At 43.4% G+C, this 19992-nt stretch overlaps 1 protein-coding gene across 2 annotated transcripts in view; it reads left to right on the top strand.

Annotated features, from left to right (window-relative positions):
• Positions 1-19992, top strand: part of GPC1 (glypican 1) — a 300200-nt gene that overhangs the window by 255460 nt on the left and 24748 nt on the right. For both annotated transcript variants that reach the window (XM_071812422.1, XM_065844359.2), the window contains one exon: positions 15170-15561. In XM_071812422.1, the coding sequence (XP_071668523.1) occupies positions 15170-15561 (392 nt within the window). The remainder of the gene's footprint in view (positions 1-15169; positions 15562-19992) is intronic.

The following is a 19992-nucleotide window of genomic DNA, read 5'->3' as shown; positions in this document are numbered from 1 at the left end:
TTCATGAGAATTTCAATCTAAATTCATAGGAGAACATTTAAAAGAGATGAGAATTTAGTACTTACATCCAGTACACTGGTGCAATGTACTTGACATAAAATCTAACGGAAGAAAAAAAAGTTTGAAGCAGCTGAAGTAGGATAAAGTGGAACAAGCACATGCGTTTAACAAGTATCCATTTTTCCCATCCTTCAAACTTGGGCCTGAGCCAGAGATGCTTCAAGAGCAACAGAAAACCCAACTCAGTCAAGAATACAGTGCCAACATCCCAGAGTAACCAAAGCCTTTTTTTAGTTGTTTTAAATGAATTCTTAAAATGGAGCACATGTAATTTCCTCTCTCCTTTTTTTTTTTTTCCTTTCTTCCCCCTCTAAGCATAGCTGCAGTCAGAGTGTGGTTAGCATTCCAGTTCTCAGCTAATATTTTCCTTAACATGCATTTTTGATCTCCACTCTGTAAGCATGATGACAGCCCATGGTGGATGCAGATGTTTTCAGTCATTGATGTATACATCTGATAGTCCTGAGAGGTACAAGGCACGCGAGCAGGTTGTCTTCCAACAATTTGTAATGCTTGCACATTCTAAGGTGATTTATATTTGGATCGTATAAATTATAAATACTTGTACTATACGTACATCTTAAAAGTGGAATTGGTGAGGATGGGAGATGAGAGAAATTTCTCAACTCCTTGCAGGTTCTTTTCCAGCTCTTCAAAACCGTGTTTCTTCCAGATGATGTTGTGATGTGGTTTATATGTCTACAGATACTGTGGAGGTGACTGCTGGTCTGTAAGTCAGCCCTGGCTGAGGGAAGCACACTTGATCTGGAGGGATGGAACATCCCAAGCAGAAATTGATTTCTACTTTGCTTTCCTTTGGCCCTTAAATAAGGACTATATTTTGTTCATGGTGGTTCAGGTTTGCAGTGCTCACACAAAGTGAAGATGCCACATGTGCCAGTGAAAAAGCTGATGTCTCCTGTCCCTCCTGTTCATATGGAGGGAAGGTAGGGGGTGCAGAAGTGGCCGCTGGCCATGTATGTATAGATTGCTGCTGCATCAGGCACCATGGTCAGTTGTAGCCTGTGTGTCTGTCCACAGGGATTTAGCTGAACTGTTGGACTGGGAACATAACCATAGTTAGAATTGAACAGCAGCTTCCTCCATCATACAATTTTCCAAAGAAAATAGATTTTGTGGCAGATTTTCCATGCTGGTCACAGTCATTATGTGATTCTGCTTTAAAGACTTATACACAAGTAATAAATCAAAATAGTGATATGTATCATGTGTGTAGTCCACAAACAAACAAAAATATGTTTTGTACCCATTTACACCCATTAAAAAGTATATTCAGGTGTAGTTGAAAAAAGGCCTAAATACTGGACAAGGTATTTTATGAATCTCAATGAAATGCAGTGAAATCAACCAGTAGTAACTCAGTAGTAGTACAGTTATCTTTACAACTTAAGTGTCTGTAGCTTGTGGTGTCTCAGTATTTTGACTCATTCTAGATTTGAAGTGATCTTCTTTATAAGGCTTTCAACACCAAGTCAAGGCTTAGGACACTTGAGCGATTGCACCTCCGGGTCTGGTGCCCCATTTTCATCTGTCCATCTATCCATCCAGAGGAGATGAAAGAGCTGAACAAAGTCTTTCTACTTGTTTGGTTTTCTGAGATCTAACATTTGCTGTGTGATCAACCACGTCTCCTTGGCTAGAGCCAGCACTGCCTGGGGGTCACAGATGGGCTCCAGCCACATAAGGCTCACGAGCTCCGGCAGAGAATCCAGTGGTTTTATCCCAGCATGGCTACAGACCAGCATATGCTTAGCAGCCTTAAAAAAGAAAAAAAATAAAAACCCACACACAGACACCTTTTTTTTTTCTTTTTATTTTTTTTTTTTTTCCAAAGAGTAGGTAAGCTAAGCTTAAATCTCTCTTTAGGACTGCTTTGTAAGTGACTTTGTGTTTTAAAAGAGAAGTGGTTGAATGATGCTCAGGATTTTTGAAAATCAAACTCTTTCTAAGTTTTTATCATTGGAGAAAGTGAAAAGTTAGCGGTGTTTAACCAAACAGGTGCCATCAGGTGGGAGAGAAACAAAAATATGCTACTGGATTTATTATTGTAGTATCTGCCAGGGAACGTGAATTCCTTTTCCTTAACAATTGATAAAATTAGCTTGTTTTGGAGCAGGCATGTAAAATTTGGAAAGAGGACAAGGTTCTCCATCCTCTAGGGACAAAAGTACCAGGTTGCTGTACCTATAAATGGTATATATCACCAGGCATTGAAGGACTGAGGGGGAGCTGTGTTACCCACCATCCTTCTGACTTTTCCTAATTTCTGAAAATGTGTTGTAATGTCTTAGGGTAGCTGCATATCATACAACTATATTTCAGCTACGTTAAAATAGAAATTATTATTAATTTACCTACTGTTTGCGTAACAGACATGCATATTATTGTATATGTGTACAACTTGAGCACTTCCAGCTGTCAGATACACACACATGTTGCATACTTCTGGTTGCCTGTTCACAGCAGCTGTCTTCTCTCACCTTTATGTATTTCTCCTTTTCATACTGGTTCCATGGATGGGAATGTCAAAAGTTAATCATTTTTACAAAGAGAAAAGTTCCTTTTTGATGGCATTGAAAGAGATAAAACTGGGAGTAAGAGCTTTATACAGACAGATAAACTCCTGCAATAATAACAGGGGAATTTTGCCTGCCTAGAATATTATCCACACAGCTGGTAATTTCTCTCCTTGTTCCTTTGGGAAAGCCCATGTGTCACATACTCAAGATACTTAGATATCCAAGGACTATGTGTATTAGATACTCTATACTGAAAAAATGCAGTGACAAACATAGATTCAAATGATCTAATTAACACAACAATAAATAGTTTGTCTAGAGGCTGCTTTGAGTGGAGGGTAAAGCTAATGAAAAAGATAAAAAGCCGAAGTCACTTGTGTGCCACTGCCACAGTATGAAGCCTACAGGTTTTGGAACTTAAACAAAGAGTTCTGATCTTGAAAAACAAGCAGCGAGGATGCTTGAGTGTGTAAATCCCTCTTGAATGTGTCACAGATAGACACAAGGCATGGAGTTATGTTCATCTACTTTTTCATGGAGGCAATGAAATGCATTTAATTTTAAAAAGAGAATAATTCGCTGATGTTTTTCTGAATTTAAATAATACTGCAAAGACCCTCAGTGGCAAAGTGGTTTGAAATTATGGTGTATTTTTTTAAGTAAGGAAGAAGGTAGATGTGTATCAAAAGTTTAAAGCCTTAGTTGTTTTCAGAAACATGACAATGTGCACGGGCATCTCCTGAGCGGTTCCATTGTTTCTCTGGTTCATGCCACGTCTCTGCAGTTTGTCACCAGCTCAGTATATGGGCGTGCAGCCCATTATTCGTCAGGAGGTACCTTGGCCGTCTCCCTTTATCTGCAACAGGGAGGGGACATTTCTGTGTAACCAGCTGTTCATTTCAGCTGGAGGAAAGGAACACGTTTCTTTCTGGAGTGAAAAATACTTCTGCTGTATAGGTATCTACTTCACATTTATCTGGGATGTATATCGCACCTTCTAAAACTGCCAGCAATCCTCAATATTGTAAGATTAGTTTATTTTACTCTTAGAGAAATTGAGCCCTTCAGGTCTTACTGAATAAACCTGGAAAGGAACAGGCAGTATTAGCAATTACTTTTACTACCTTTCATGCTCCTTTCAGTGATAGCTATGATGCTTGTTGGTTTACCTTTAAATGCAGGCTTTCCTAGAGGAAAAAAATGAGTGGAATTCATCTCGCAAAATTTTATTTATCCAGAAGTTCAGCCTACTCTAACTTAGTTATCCCAGCTCGTACTACAGTCCGTAGAGAGAGATGAGCAGCTCTAAAGAGCTCAGCTCATGGTAGAGAAGGGGGTGACTTTTCTTCCTTAAGTGAGGACTAAGCTGCCAGATCAGACTTGACTCTTGTTTGATGAATCCCACCCACATGCCTTCCCAGTCCTTATCTCGTGGAGAGGTTGCAGTGAAATCTGTTTGATAAGAGCCTGCTGGGGCAATACTTGCAGTTCATCATTTGCTGCAAGTCTGTAGTTGTAGCACAGATATATTTAGAAGGAGTTGTGATTAAAATCCCTTGCCAGCTCAGATCCCAGGAACACATGTGGGGAAAATAATCTTAAGATTCACACCTCTTGTATTTGCTTATCCCACTGTGGGTGCAAACAAACTGAATCCGGTCTGGAGGAGCTTTCAGCCTGCAGCAGGACCTTGCAGTACAGCTCTTTGTTCTGCATCAGGGAGGCTGGATGGAGCAGGAGGCTCCTCAGCGTGGAGTGTGGGACCTCGGACTACAAGAGTCTTCTCAGCTTCATACACAGACAAAAGGAGCCTGTGATGAGCAGGAAGAGGGTTGCTTTTTATAGATCAGATTATTCAGCTTAGCAAAGACATGGAGGTATGATAGAGGTCTGTGAAACAGAGATGGCACGTAAGGAGTATACTGTATTTCTTGCACTAGAAGATTTATGGCCTATGTACTGTAGACATTTAAAACCAGTGGAGGGAAGTACTTCTCCCCAGAAAATATAACTAAATGTGGGACTCATTACAAGAGCCCAATAGTGTACCTAAGCTCAAAAAGGATCTGACAAGTCCACGGAAGCTGGCGACCATCCCTGACTCTTAAACATTGAAGCTCCGCTAGGAAAACTTTCAGTGGATGGGTCTTGATGGGTAAGATCATCCCTCATCCTGTTGTTAGTGCCCTTTCTAAGTACACAGTATTGCCTCTAGGATTGCATGCTTGCCTGTAACTCTAGATTTTATTGCATTGGTATCACTCAGTATAACCTTGTTTGTAAATATTCAGAGTATCCTGAAAAGATGCATGTTTCTGTGGCTTGTTGCACCATGTTGGATTATAGGCTTCAATCAAAAAAAGATTTTGAGAGAAGTACTGAGAAAAGGGTTGAAATTTGATGAAATCCCAAGTTTGAGAAAACCATGTGAAAAGTCTAGCAGCTCTTCTCTCAGCCTCACACATGGACACAGAGCCACAGTCACACGGAACTTTTGAATATTTCCAGCCACACATGTGCAAGGGGCCACCTGCTTGCACACATCACTGGAGGCCATTGACCTTCTTGTGGTGCACACAGACCTTGGCACACCTTAACAGCTGCCTCCTGCTCGGTCATTTCAGCCTTGGGAGCATGGCCACGCACACCGGACAAGTGTGCTTCCACACGTGCAGCCCTGAGCTCCCCTCCTCCTGCCCGGGTGTTGCGCTGTCACGAGCTTCCCAACGTGGGCATTTCAAGCCTAAACAATGGAGGAGCTACCAGGCAAATAGCTTGCATGTCAGCTTTGTTACATTTTATGGCATTTCATATTCTGAGCTCTGCGAGGGTGTTGTGTGGCCGGAATCACTTTCCAAGTAGGTGTGTGCCACTTGCTCCTGCTCCGTCCTTGCTGTTTTCCTGCTAGGCAGAAGGGAATGCCGCAGTGGGCTTGGGTGCTCCAGCGTGGCCCCTGATAATGCTGCAGCATATACACAGGCTTTGCTTACACATCCTGCCAGTCATACAGAATATTTAGTCTTCTTTGCCTGCCAAGCAACTCTTGTGTTTGCGAAGTTGTTACATGAGCTTGAGTTCAGGGGGGTCTTTGCACAGATCTGTTTCTGAGGGACATTAGGAAGGTAATGCTGAGTGCATCAGGATCATCAAGGCCTGTGTGGTTCCTTCAATAGCCATGTTTTGGAGAGAGCTGCGGCTGGGGAGTGTCTCGATGGCTGTATTCATGACACCCGGGCTTGTTGCTGTCACCTTGGGTGTCTTTCCTTGGGCCCCCAGTAGCTGTATGGTGCTCACCAGGCAGACGAGCAGAATATCCAGCTTCCCACCATTCCTTGAGTGATGGTCACCTCTTCCCTCTGGGCAGCTTTCCTGGCAGGAAACGTTCTTCACTCCCTTAGTTTGATAGCTGGATCCAGTCCTGCTTGTCTCTGATAAAAGTGAACTATCTTGGAAAATGGTAGAAACAGAGGAGGGGGATATATGCAGAAAAAAAAAAAAAAAAGATGCAAATGATCACATCTCTCTGCCATTCAAAACAATGTCAAATGGGCACAACACTTGTGATATGAAGTATGAAAATGTTACCCAATTCCTGGCAGAAAAAATGCACTTTCTTTGGAGTGACAGGAGGTGCTTCTGCTGGGACCTCTCACTAGCAGAGTTGCGTTCCAAAACAGATTTTCATGCAACAGCAACTTTCTTCTGCAGGGAAAAGTTTTTGTTTTCTCAAAAAGCTCCCTTATTCCCTAGCAAAAGAAAGAAGCCATCTGCTGTATATCCCAGTCTAAAATCAGTTTAAGGTAGGCCATCTTTTGCTCTTACCAAAGCCAGCTATTGTAGAGATTAGGTCAAATTCTACATAACTGCCTGCTTTCCCTGTTGCTGGTGGTGTGTCTGTTCTATCAATTAATCTCATCTCAGGAGACTTCAAAAGCATTTGCATCTGTGCCTTGAGTAGTTAATTAAGCTGAAGAAGATGGAAATTAGTGAAGGAATTATCAGGTGAACTAGCCAAGGGGGAGGTAGCAATAAGTTGTGTTGAAAGAATAGCTCCTAGGCTGGAGGGAAGTTCCAGTTGCGATTCTCAAAGACAGGCCTAGAGCCCAGCCTGGTGAACAGTCCTGTTAAAGACTGGGACAGATGATAAGAAATGCGTTCATGAGATTAACTGACGACACAGTGCTGGGAAAGGTTGTCACTATTGAAGAGGATAGTGGATAACCATGATGACCAAAATAATAGAAATAGGGTGAAATTCGGTATTCCAGAGTGAGGTATATGGCTGGGATCTAATTGGTTGGAAATAGCAAAGGGGAGAGTTGGGGACATACCAGTTGGTGGCAGAAAGTCTGTGAAATGCTAATATGATGCATTCCTGAAAAACATAAGTGCGGTCCCTGCTGTATTCACAGTGTTATTTCCAGTGAGGAAAATGAGATGTTCTTTGTAGTTCTGACCACCCACAGTTAAAAAAAGTTAATGCCAACCAGATGAGGTGAAGGGAAGAATTAGTGGAACGATGAGAGGACTGGATAATCTTTCAGGTGTGAAGAGGTGAAGGTACCTTTGCTTGTGCAGCAAGGCAGCATGGATGCTGAGAAAATATGGGACTTTGTGTGTAAATGTCTCAGAGGGTGAACACCAGGAAGCGAAAACAACTATTGAAACAAAAGGATTGCATTGGCAAAGAGCAAATGGATAAAGGATGAACTTAGACCAGAATCCATCCATCTGACAATACGTTCTGGACCAGCCTTCCAGTAGGAGCAGGGGTGGCAAAATGTCTCACTGCTCTTGTGCTGGGAACTGAGCAGGTTTAGAAGAGGTTCAGAGGGTGAAGAATCATCAGCTGATGGTGTGGCAGGGCTGGCACTTGTCGCACTGATACACATCATCCCTTCACTCCTGTGTTCCTACTCTGTTTCAGCCCCCCTCCAGGATGCAGTGTGCAGAAGAGAAATCAGATAAAGGTATTTTGTTTCCCATTAAATGTGAAGTGGCTCTTTGGAGAGAATCCCAAAAGTTTGGAAGTTACACTGCCTAAAAGCAGTAATTCTTGCATCCTGGTACATGTGTTTACCCTGTTCATCCTTTGGCTTCTAGGTGGAAGCTGATTTTTTCTCAATTTGTTTGGGATTTTTTTGCAATCTGAGTCTTGGTTTCTCGTGATGCCTCCTCATGCGTCTCAGCCGCCAGACAGGGATGATGTGTAACATGGGACAGACATGGAAGAGGAGAGTGATCCAGAATATGCAGGCTGTGTTCGCCAGGGTGGAATGGAACTGAGGAAATAGCTACACAAGAGCAGCTGTTTCACAGGAGTGTGAAACTGTGAGGAGAGAGGTGTCACCCAAAGAAAATGCCATCCGGATTGCTAGAAGCAGGGCTGTTTGCACTTGGAACCTAAGCCACTTGGTCTCACCGTAGTTATTTCCCATGCCGGCAGCCAGCTACATACAAATCGGAGCATATCACTTCTGTTGTATGGATATCAGCTCTTCAGCAGAGGCATGGGTAGTACTTAAATTAATAATGAGTAATAACAATTTTATAAATAAAACATCACCATACTTGCTGAAGTCAATAAAATAGACGTGAATGCATTAGATTTCCAATTTAATGGCTTAAATCTGTTGCTGAATTATTCTCTTCTAATAGTAGTTTGACTGCAAGGACAGCATTAAAACCACCTGGAGAAGCAAGTTGGTATTGGGATGTGCAGCAGTGTATTAGTTGGGAACTCAGCCCAGGAAAATGCTGTGCCTCAGACCAACAGGGCTGGCCCTGAGAGGGAGCTGTGCTGTAGTACACATCCCTATACTCACTTTTTCCTTCCTTTTACTGCTGTCCAGGACACCAGAGAGTCAGCTTATTTTTCTCTCCTATTCCTAATCCAGTATTCTTGAAACACACCAGCAGTGCTGTTGGTGAGCACATTTCACTCGGCCTCCCTTCAGAGCCGCACAGATGTCCATGGCCCTGGCCTTATGTGAATTCCACCACAGACTCTTATGCTTGCTCAACCAGTATTTGATAGTTTTTCCTCCTCACATTTTTGCCCCCACGTCTGGCTGTTTTGGCAGTTTATGGCTACACTGCGACACCCCCAGATCACAAGACCAGCCTGCTGTGCAAAGCTGTCCAACTGACAGGAGGGTTTTCATTTTGCCCTGATGCTGAAAAGCTTCTGTAGCATTTGCGCAAGAACAAGACTACTGTAGGTGCAGAGCACTGCTGCTCTGCATGGTTGCAGTATAAGTCATAAGGAGTTCCTGCAGGGACAACTCAAAGCTTTTAGAAGCATAAACAGAATTGAATTTTGCTGTCCTGGGGTGGAGCAGTCTGCTCTAGAATTAAGAACACAAGAATTAGCAGAGAGCTTGGAGCTGGCAGGTGGAGGCAGCGCAGAGCCCTGGTGCTGCTTCTGCTCCTCCAAGGAAAAGCAAAGGGTTGGAGGTACTGCCGTGGGCTTCTTTCCTGCTGGAGTCCTGCACCCTGATGCTTTTCCCTGCCTCTTATGCCTGAATTCCAGATGTAGGTGGATGTGGTTGCCTGGAGTCTTCAACAAATCCAATCATCCAACGCTAAACCTGCCTTTAGGAACAGATTTATTCTTAAAACCTGATTTTTGGAACTAATGGCATCATCTGAGCAATGTGTTTTCCCCCCTCATCTCCTCCAATCTGTTACTAATCTTTTTCCAGTTGTGCTTAAGACTTTTTGTATTGCAGTTTTCTGCTTAAGGCTTTAATAATATTCAGATCGAAAGTAATTCAGTCACCTTTCTCCAATTCTCATGTTTCTTCTAGTATGCCTCTAAAAGTTGATGGCTTTTGAAGAAAGCCAGATCTGCTGCGTGCCAAAGAACATTTGGATGCTCTTCCTTCAGTGACTTCTTAATTCCCCCCTACATCCATTCCCACTCCATCGCAACATTAGTTGAAGGAACCTCAGTGTGTTCCAGATGTTGGGTGATCACATGGTATCAGAGAGCTTGAATAAACAACTTGGTGATGGGGGGCTGAGGAAGGAGGAACTCAAAACTTTCTGTCTTCAGAGAGAAACTGCCGATCGCTGCCTTGCTGTTCACAGCTTCCCCATTTGACTCTGGAGTTGTGAAAATGTGGAAACTGTGAAAATATGAGCTGCGAACACTGGGAAGCTGTGGAGGAATAGGTGGGGATTTACAATCTCTTTTGAATGCAAAGATTATAGATACTGGTTGAAAACTTAATTCTCTGATAAGTTATTTTTTGTCACTACAACAGCAAGAGGAACAGCAGCCAAGGTTGCAGAATTGTCTCGGTTGTAAAAACCTTTCATTTCTTTGCTCATTAACTTTCTGGCATTTTTGTATTTGAAGCAGAAGTTTTTCAAACCTGGCCTCTGCCAAAAGGCAAATTTCACTTGGGCGAAACTGGTTGTCTTGTTTCTGAGTCTGGAACTGCGAGACAATTATATTAATTAAAAAAAAAAAAAAAAAACTAGACTCTCATTTTTTTTTCTTTTGAATGCTTTTGCAGCGAGAGTGTGGAAGGTGGTGTTTCCTGTGGGAACAGCTTTGACTGAGGACCTGTGCCTTTCGTTGGCCCAAGGAAAATAGAGTTTGATTTGACTGAATTACGGGTGTTAGAAAATCACCTGCTGGGCTTTGCAGTGTTGTGAAGCCCTTAGCAGGCAGCGCTGAACAAGGACTCACCTGTTGGGTGGCTCTTTGAGAAAAGTTTTTGAAAGCAGGGAAGCCCAGTTGTAGATTTAGCAGGTGACTCGAAGGAAGATGACTCTGACTAGGACACCTCTGTGGTAAAATTTCTGAGGCTGGCAGAAGCTGAGAACATCCGTGGTTTTCCAGCGTAAGTCCAGAAAATACATAACTGCATTCTCGTGCCTCAGAGTGGAGACAAACGCATCATTTCAGAGGGAAGCTGGCCCTGGTCGGAGCCACCTCAGGTGTTGGTGTACCTGCCCCTCGGGATGGGAGTGCAGCAGTGGCTCCTGGAGCAAGCGAGGGCTTCAGCACTTTCCCTCCACCGCTGCCTTTCCCAAAGATAATGAAGCCACATTTTGCGGCACACAAATGCAGACATAGGTTGAGCCTGTTGCTGCTGTCCTGGAGAACACGGTGTTAGCCAAGCTCAGGGGCCTTGGGGATGTGACCTGAATGGAGCTGCCCCCATTTGCTCAGTTCCTGTTGAGTTAATGACCCCAATCCTCGTTTGGGAGCCGGGGCAGACCCAGTGGTTGTGAACCAAGTGAGAGTTAATAAATCCAAAATGGACCCACTGGGGGTTTATTTTTAATTTCTTATAGAAATAGCAGGACAGCTGTATTATTAGATGTTTCCAACCACCCAGGTTACCTAAGGGTCCCCCTCCACCATGGCTACAGGTAATGTGGTGTTTCCTCTGGAATAAAGACTTGCTTCTCCCTGAAATCAAGGAGGACAGATGCCTGGACTGTGTTTCAGCAAATTGTTTAATCCCGAGGCCCTGCACATCCTTAATCTATGATACATGTCTGGATATGTTAAAAGGTTTTATATTAGTAAGCAGGGAGTGTCAAGGAGAAGATGTGGTGTTAATTGGAGATAGTGGTGCTAAATGCACGAGTGGTGCAGGCTGGGATCTTAAGGACCAGGACAGGTAGCGTGAGCTTCTGGGCATCCCTCTTGACAAATCCCACTTCTTAGTTCCTTCTAGTGCTGTAAAATGGGCATTTAAATTCTCTGCCAGGTCAGCTATTCGTCGCAAACACATGAGACTTAATTGCAAGTTAATTTTCCCTAGATAATGTATATTTTTTTTCCTCAGTGCATGAAATCTAGAAGAATTTTCTGAGAACCAGATGCAAATGAGTTGACTGTAATTAGTGTTCTGTCACTTAGGTGAGAAGTAACAGTTCATCAACTCTTAATTAGCTTAAACTTTTTTGAGATAACTTTCCACTTTGTGACAGAAAGATATACATCTTGTTTCTCCTGTAGTAATACAAAGAAAGTCATTTTACCTTGAATTGACAAATTGGGCTGTGTTTGTTTATGTTTTCTTCTTCCTGATGGTGAGTGCCAAGCTGCATGCCGTACCTGGATTGCTGAGCAATTTGTTCAGTTAGTGTCACTTGTCACAGAGAAAAGAGCACTGGTTATACAAGAAAGAGAGTTTGAGCTCCGTTTAATTAAATTTTGAATGGGTAACCGACAGGCCTTGGACTGATACGTTAAGATACTGAGCAGCTTTTAGATATCTGATCAGCATCAGAGAAACTTTGTATTTTGTGCCTGTTGTATGTGAATGCAATTTCTATTTGTTGTACAGGTAGGAAGGCTGTGGCAGCAGAAAAATGAAGCTATCTTGGATTAGTCAGACCCAAAACAGAGTCCTGCCAGGAGTGGCCAAAATTTCCTAGAAGTGGGTGCACACGACTGTGATGCTGGGGACAGAGCCATGGCCGTAGGAGGGGGTGCCTGAGCGCTTTGCAGAAGCAGAGCAGTCTGCGTAAAGGCCGATAAATCAGGGTTACCAGGATGGGTGCTGTCTCTGTGCCAGTAACACTTGCAAAGTTTTAGTTACATAGAATCATGGAATCATTTTGGTTGGAAGAGAACCTTAAGAGGGAGTCCAACCATAGCCTAAATCTAGCACTAAACCATGTCCCTAGGAGCCTCATCTACACATCTTTTAAACCCCTCCAGGGATGGTGACTCCACCGCTTCCCTGGGCAGCCTGTTCCAATGCTTCACAAGCCTTTCCGTGAATAAATGTTTCCTAATATTGTACGTAGTGTACAATTACTCAGTGTAGATGAGGAAGGGAAGTTCTCACGTGCGTTAGCACCCTGCAGATCATAGTGATAATTCTGTTGCAACAAAAAATTGCCGTGTGACACTGTCTTTGGAACTAGTGATGGCTGGACTGTTTGAGTGGGGGGAGATATGGGCTCAAACGGGGTCCTTTGGCAGGGTGAGAGGCCGCAGGCTTTGCAGAAAGCTAGTCCTGCCCTGGCAGAGTCCCCTTGGGCAGCTGGGACCTGGCCAGAGGGGCCATGGGGACAGGGCAGGGGCCAAATCGCCCTTTGTCTTCAAATTCACGAGGAGAGACTTTGATAAGCTCTGTTTGTATGTACTGCAGGTGTTTCTTCTTACAAAACCAAGATCCTTTAGCAAAATATTATACTTTTTAATGGGATCAGCTTTAGATTTTTTCCTGTCAGGAACCCCCCCATCAGAAAGTCATTTAATAGGTGGCTTAGGTGCTATGTAGCAACATATTTGCACTGGTGTCTGTAGGAAGAAAGGGGGATTTAACACAGAAGATGGACAAACACATGAGGATCAGTCATTTTAGAGATGGAGGGAACCCAGTATAAATGTTCAGAGATACAAACTGCCAACCAGGTCAGGTTGCATAACAATAAATTTCTTCCAAAAGTACACTTGAAAACCACAGGTTTTATTCAACATTTTAGATAACATTTATATTTTCTGCGTAAGTGATTAAACCGAACTTCTGCTAAGACCTAGTTTAATCACAGTCTTCTAAAAGCACTTAAATTTTAAACTATTAAGCAGTGCATGATTGTGGCTGGAGGAAGCCAGGCTATTAATGGTCATTAGCAGTTTGTTAAAATACAACAAGAAGTTTCAGTTTTAGCAGCCAGTGGTCCAGATGTAGAGGGTTACATTTGCTCTATATGCTTGTTGAGTTTTAGCTTAATTCAAATCTGAGAAGCCAATGAGAGGTTTTTAATGTAGAAAAGCTTGTATGGCTCTTCCAGACTGTGAATATAAGCAAGACGCATGGAAATAAGCTTTACTAGTTTAAAATTTTAGAGGTGTTTAATTGTAGTCAGCGCCATTCCCTAAAAAAAATTTTGTTTTATAAAGCATTGTACATGTGCTATGCGTTTTTCAGCAGCTTTTCTTTCTTTTCTTATATGCCTAGCATAGTGAAGTTAATTTATATACCTAAATACATGCTGTTTGATTTTAATTGAGTAATGGTTGCCCTCCAGCTAGAGCTTATCATACATCACCAAAAAACACAATAGTAATTTAGATTTAAATAATAGTATAATCAGGTTTGCTTCAAAAAGGCCCTAAAAAATATAAATGTTATTGAAATGAAAATTATTATTTAAATAATTTTTCCTCTCACTGACTTCAATGATGATTGAAGTTGCTTATGTAAATCAATAAATTGAATCAAACGGGTCCTGGGATGAGTTCCTTACTACAGTCTCAAAGAGCTTGAAGGTGACTGGCACTTGAGAGGGTGGAAATACCTAAAGATGTTGGTAAGGGAGAAGTTGAATCGGTCATCTTTATCTGCTGTGTGTCACAAGAGTTGCATTTCTGTCACTTGTGTGACCACTGAACCTGGGGTGTAAAACCATTTATTAATACCTGTTTATACCTAAACAAAAGCAGGCTGCGATTCTGAATAAGCAAATGGGGTGAGAACCTCAAACACGATAATGCTGGCCTCAGCTCGTAAGCACTTGAGCGCAACCCTGTGCCTGTTGCAGCATTTGGGACTCTGGCACAGGGTGTACGGGCTGTGTCTCAGAGCCAGGGTGGCTGCATGACTGGGGCTGATGGGGACATCTCTGAGAAAGACTGGCACCATCGCTGGTGGCAGCTCTGCTCCATCTTACCGGGGATTTGCAAATAACACATCAGAAAATAAGCAGTGATGTAGGCAAGAAAGATGGCTCAGACAAGCTGCAGTGATCTCTCCAAACACAACTTCAAGTTGTGGAGTGGATGATGGTGGATTTGGATTGGCGGGGATGACAGCTAGTCAGAGTGAAGCCACGTCATCTTCAAGTACATGTGCTGCCCTAAAGAACAGCTCGTATCTGCAGGGACCTTGTCCTAGATGGCTGTGCTTTGTGATTCAGGCATGTGTGTTGTGTGATAGTAAGAGCGAGTGATGCTGGAGGAGTTCCAATCTTTCACATGTTGATACGGAAGATTTCAGGTTGTCTTCTAGATGAAACCTTTATCTTCATTCTGGTGTGGCCACTGATATAGATACACTATCTGACTCCAACAGCAGTCACTGTGGGATATACCTCCATTCCCTGAGCAGCATCCAGGCATGCTGGTGTGTTTACGCTGTTTTCTAGTGCTGTTTAACAAGTGTCAGCTTCTGTGCCAGAAGTGGCTGGTTCTTGATTCAAGATTGAGTGTCTCGTGAGGCATTGACTGACAGTTGTGGCAAGTTATGGTATATGTGAGCAGTGCCACTTGATATGTTCTGTAAAGAAAACCCAGGAGTAATGCTATCGTACCTTATGTGCTCAGAGAAGAGCCTCAATTTTAGTTCTAGGTGAGGCTGCCAGAAGAGGTGGAGAGGCCCAGATATGGTTCTCTGGCACTGGGAGTTCCTCCTTGAATCTTCTCAGCTAGGGCTCAAGACTGAGAGTAGGTAAGGGCGGTTGGAGAACAAGCGTTGTCAGGGCCCTTCCGTTTTCTCAGGGCATTTGGTTGTGCTGCCAAACAGCAGAGCCCATTGGAATCCTGCTTGTCTGACTGATGCATCACCATCTCCTTTTTCTTCTCTCTTCAGGCTATTTCCAGGATTTGTTGAACAAGTCAGAAAAGGCCCTTTATGAAGCTTTTCCAAGCATGTACGGAGAATTGTACACTCAAAACATGAAGGTCTTCAAGGACTTGTACAGCGAGCTACGCCGCTATTACCGGGGCTCCAACATCAACTTGGAAGAGGCCCTCAATGAGTTCTGGACACGCTTGCTGGAGCGGCTCTTCAAGCTGATGAATCCCCAGTATCATATCACAGATGAGTACCTGGACTGCATGGTGAAACACGCAGAGCAGCACAAACCCTTTGGGGAAGTTCCCAGGGACCTGAAGGTGAAGGCAACCCGAGCCTTCATCGCAGCACGTTCCTACGCACAGGGCTTTCTAGTGGGCAGCGACGTGGTCAAAAAGGTGTCTCAGGTATGTTGGGCTTCTTCCTTCTCCTCCATCCCCAGATTGGCAGGAGCCAGTTAACTACTGCTGTTGGAGAGAGGGGGCGTTATTTCCCCTTACAGTTTCATCACGAAGCAAGCAGGTGTTTTTCACTTTTATAGAACAAACTGATTGAGGGTCATCCATCAGTGGAAGGGAGCAGCAAGCCTGGACTTCTACAGGCACTGGTAGTGCAAAAGCAGCACCCAAATCAGTCTTTACCTTGTTTTAACCTATGCAACAAGGGGATGTGGGTCACCCAGGCTGTAAAGCCCTTCTGTTGCTTGCCAAGATCCCTTGTGCTTCCCCAGCAGGGAAATGGCATGTGTCTGCATCACACTCCTGGATGGTGAGATGGTGTAGGGTGTGCAGAGCTGACTTGACACGAGTGCTAGGAATACAGGCAGAGAGATGCGTTTCAGCAGTGAGTGATGGGATTGCTGCCTCTGTTTATGTAGCCGTGTATATTTGTACAGCTTCTGTTCACAGAGAGGGTGAGTTTGTAAAGTGCATTTGGATCTTCAGGGATGAAAGGTGCTATATAAATGTAAATTAAAATGACTGGATCCAGGGTTTCAGGAGGAAGGAAATTGTCTGTATTCTTTGCTGCAGAAGCAGCCTTTCAGCGCCAGAAGGTGGTGATTGTCCCGAAACAAGATATTCAGTCTTTTCACACAGGTAGCGAGGAGAAAATCCATACTAAAAACATGACGTGCATACCGCATATGGAGATGGCAATCAGCAGGTATGAGAATCAGGGCATGATTAAACTGTGAATGTAAAAATAGGGAATAGCAATTAATTTCCTCAGAAGGTAATACGTGGTAATGCGTAGCAGAGGACAGTACTATTTGATGCAACAAATCCAGACTTTGATCTCTGGAAGAAGCATTAATGTGGTAACGGTGACAAATGCTTTAATTTATCAATGTGGGACTATAAAACTGTTCAGCTACCCAAAAGCCCGTGTACATCTGTGATTCTGTGATCTCATTAACATCACTCTCTCCTGACACTTACAATAGATAAAAGAGGAGAATGATGTAATTTCAGGGGGACCAAAATGAAATATTTTTCATAAATCCTCTGAATGGCAGAGATTTCCAGCTCCATGTGAATGATTCTGCCTGTAGCCAAGTTTGGTGGGTGAAGCACACTGGTGGGGCAGCTGCAGTTGTGGGATCAGTGGAAGGGAAGGACCTGAAATACCAACAGGCAGCATATTTTTCTCTCACCTTCACGAAGGCTTCTGACCCACTTAATTTTTATTCTGGTCCCCTCTTTCTGAATTCTCCTCCTTCTCTAGACATTGCTTATCAAATGGGATGTGGGGTGCATGACCAGTCACAGATCCTCCTCTTCCCTCTGCCTCTCCCCATGCTGTTTCTCCAGCGTGGAGGGTCTTCCAGAAGGGTGCCAACAATTCCTGTCTCTACGAGAGCCCTCCCTGGGGTTTCAGTTAATCCAGTGTGTTGCTTTTGTAGCGCAATCTGCATGGAGTGAGTCGGGAAACCTCAGCAAAGCCTTCCTGATTCTGTAATGAAGGCCAAAACTGGCCCATTTCCCCTGTCTTCAGGAATGGGTTTAGTACTTTAGGAAAGAGGAAGTGAGAACGCTGAGGTGGGAAATCCATTTTATGGATGCCCTGGTAGCCCATAGCTGTTTCTAAAATAAAAGGCCTGGTTTACCCACTTTACCAGATGTGGATTTACACTAGTGCCAAACGGATGTGAAGTGCTGAACTTTGCAGCTGGTCCTTTGGCTTTAGTCTTTTTTCATGTTGCTTTATACTTAAAATGTTAGGAGAAAACATATAGGACTTCTATGAAGATCAGAGTCTGGAATTCGACTTTCTTGTCAGCTGGTAGCAGCAGTATTTAAAAATAACTCTTTGAACTGAAATTACTTGAGTGGTTTGGTCAGGAAGTCTGAGAAAGCCTGTTGAAATGGATACTTAGAAATAAATTACCTAGCTGTAACCTTCTGAAAAATTAGATTACTTCAGTTTTATTTATTTGCAAATCCCAGAAAAGCTACTGATTTCTATTAAACCCCTCCTAGTTTCAGCTCCTCAGACACTCCCAGGTCAGTATTTTTCACCTGTATCCTATCGCTGTGTCAGGTCCTGGTGCAGAGTCTGCATTACTGGGCATCCTAGAGAAAGATGGGTGCTGTTTGCCAGATTTTCTGGCTGTCTTAAAATTGGGAAGATCCTGTCTTGACTGAGCTACAGACAGGAATTTTGTGCGATTTCTTTAATCCCTGTTACCTCTTCACTGTGCCCAAGGGATGTTTCTGCCCCGACCTCTGGCTGTCCAGTCGCTTCGGGCAGCCATTGGCTGGTGGGCGCAGGGTTGGGAACGGGACTGTGTGCTGGGAGCAGGCGCTCTGCGTCCTGCGGGGCATAAATACGTTGAGGGCAGTGGAGAAGAAAATGGCAAAACCATTTCTCATCTTTACTACCATCCTAACTTTTAAGGCAGAAGTCACCCTGACAGACTTCAGGGTCTGACACCAAGATCTAAAGCTTTTAATGCTGCAGTTCCCTCCACCAACCTGGCCCCAGACACATGGGAGGCTGGTGTGGCTCCGGGCAGCCCAGACGGAGCAGCAGGGTTGGGGATGGATTAGGGTGCATTAGGAGTTATTGATATGCCACGTGTGGGTGAAGGTGTTTGGACAGTGTCTCTGCATTCACATTCAGGTTGTGTGTTTCTGTAGCTATTCTTTCAGCACAAATTGCAAGTTTTCATTTAAGTTGCACAATGCCAAGTGCATTTTTCATCATCGGTGTGAAGCAGCAGCTACCAAATCAGCAGCAACCACAAAATCTCTAGTGAAGGGCAGTCAGAGAAGTTGCTCTCCAGTGATGCACACCTCCTACTGCGTGCCAGGGCAAGAGAGGATAAATATCCTGGTTTTGTTTAGGACCCTTTCCTTGGTTGTGAGATTGGCAGCTGCCCAAAAATAGCATTTGCTGCAGCTCTGAGCTTTATGTGAACTGGTGAATGCCTTGTGCTGGGAGACGTGCTGCCTGCCAGCTGCTGCTCAGCGATCCACACTTGGTGCAAGCAATTGCTGTGTGCAACCATGAGGGCAGGAACATGTTCTAGGGAATACGTGGTGCAGCCAAGTTGAAATACTGAGAGCAGGGAGGGGAAGCAAAACTGAAATGGTAAAAATGGCAAGGGCTGAGAGGGAACCCTGTATAAAGCAAAAAATCCTCAGAGAGATGCAGCACGGGCTATCCTGTCTGGTTTGGTTATTTATCACTCACATACTGCTCATGCATCTAAGTCTTAGGGACAGGTATCAGAGGTGATCCCATCTGTACCAGGACACCCAAAAAGAGCAGTGAGACTGTGCAGGGGTCCTTCTGGCCTCCTGCATCTCAGTGCCATGCCCATGTTGCACCGCTGGGTGGGCAGGAGAGTGACCCCATGCACAGCAAATGTGAATTTTGCCCATCAGTCAAGAAGTGAGTTATTAGGACAATCTTTCCTTTGCTGGATTTTTGTTGTTTCTTGCTCCAGAATTTTAAGTCTCCCCATGGTAGTGGGGATTGATGTGAAGCAACACCAGCTACATAAGGAAGAAACACTTACTTAAATAGTTGGTTTTAGTAGTTGTTTGCATTTTCTTTTCTCAGTAGGTGTTTTTAAGGTAGATTCTCATTTGATTTTGACACAAAATATGATGATTTTCTTCACTAATTTTAGGCTTTTCCCCTAAATCCTGTATGTCATTTTACCGATTAAGTTTGTCTATCAGTACATTTTCACTTAAGCGATACTGTGTCTCACAATACATTTCAGCCTTATTTTTTAAAACTTTTATGTTCATATAAGGCAAATGGCAGCTTTCCTGTTTCCCATATGAGTAATTTTTAAACACATGGTGGGTCAAGCTGCGTTTGGATGGAAACTGAATTCCAATTAAAAAAGCCCCAAAATAGAATTTTATAAGTGTTTTTAACAGTTAAATGAATGTGCTGGATACATATGGAAAAAAATGTTTATCTAAACATGCTTTACATTTCCAGCAAGTCAATAATGTAACAAAGACAGTATGGTCATTCCTGGTCCTTACGTGCTTTAAGGTTGTAGCCATCTCTCATACCCCACTTTTTTCCATAGCTTGGAAGAACGGAGTTGACTTTCGTCTTCAGCTTCCAGTTGCTTTTTTGGGTCAGCTAGGCATAGAATTGATCTGACTGAATAAAATTAAGTGAAGAATATAATCTCTTTTCACAAACATACAAAGCCACTGTGCTAGAACAGCTTGAGTGCAATGAATTCCTGTCCCATGTACTCGGTAACACATCTCCATCCTCTCAGTGGCTTATCTTTTTTCAGAGCATCAGCAGCAAGTATGTACAACCATAAATAACATTTTATTTCATATATAGGATTTCACTTT

Source organism: Patagioenas fasciata, chromosome 9 (genome assembly GCF_037038585.1).
Source record: "Patagioenas fasciata isolate bPatFas1 chromosome 9, bPatFas1.hap1, whole genome shotgun sequence".
NCBI classification, from domain to species: Eukaryota; Metazoa; Chordata; class Aves; order Columbiformes; family Columbidae; genus Patagioenas; species Patagioenas fasciata.
Note: the sequence above shows the minus strand (reverse complement) of the source record. Positions and strands in the feature narration are given on the sequence as shown.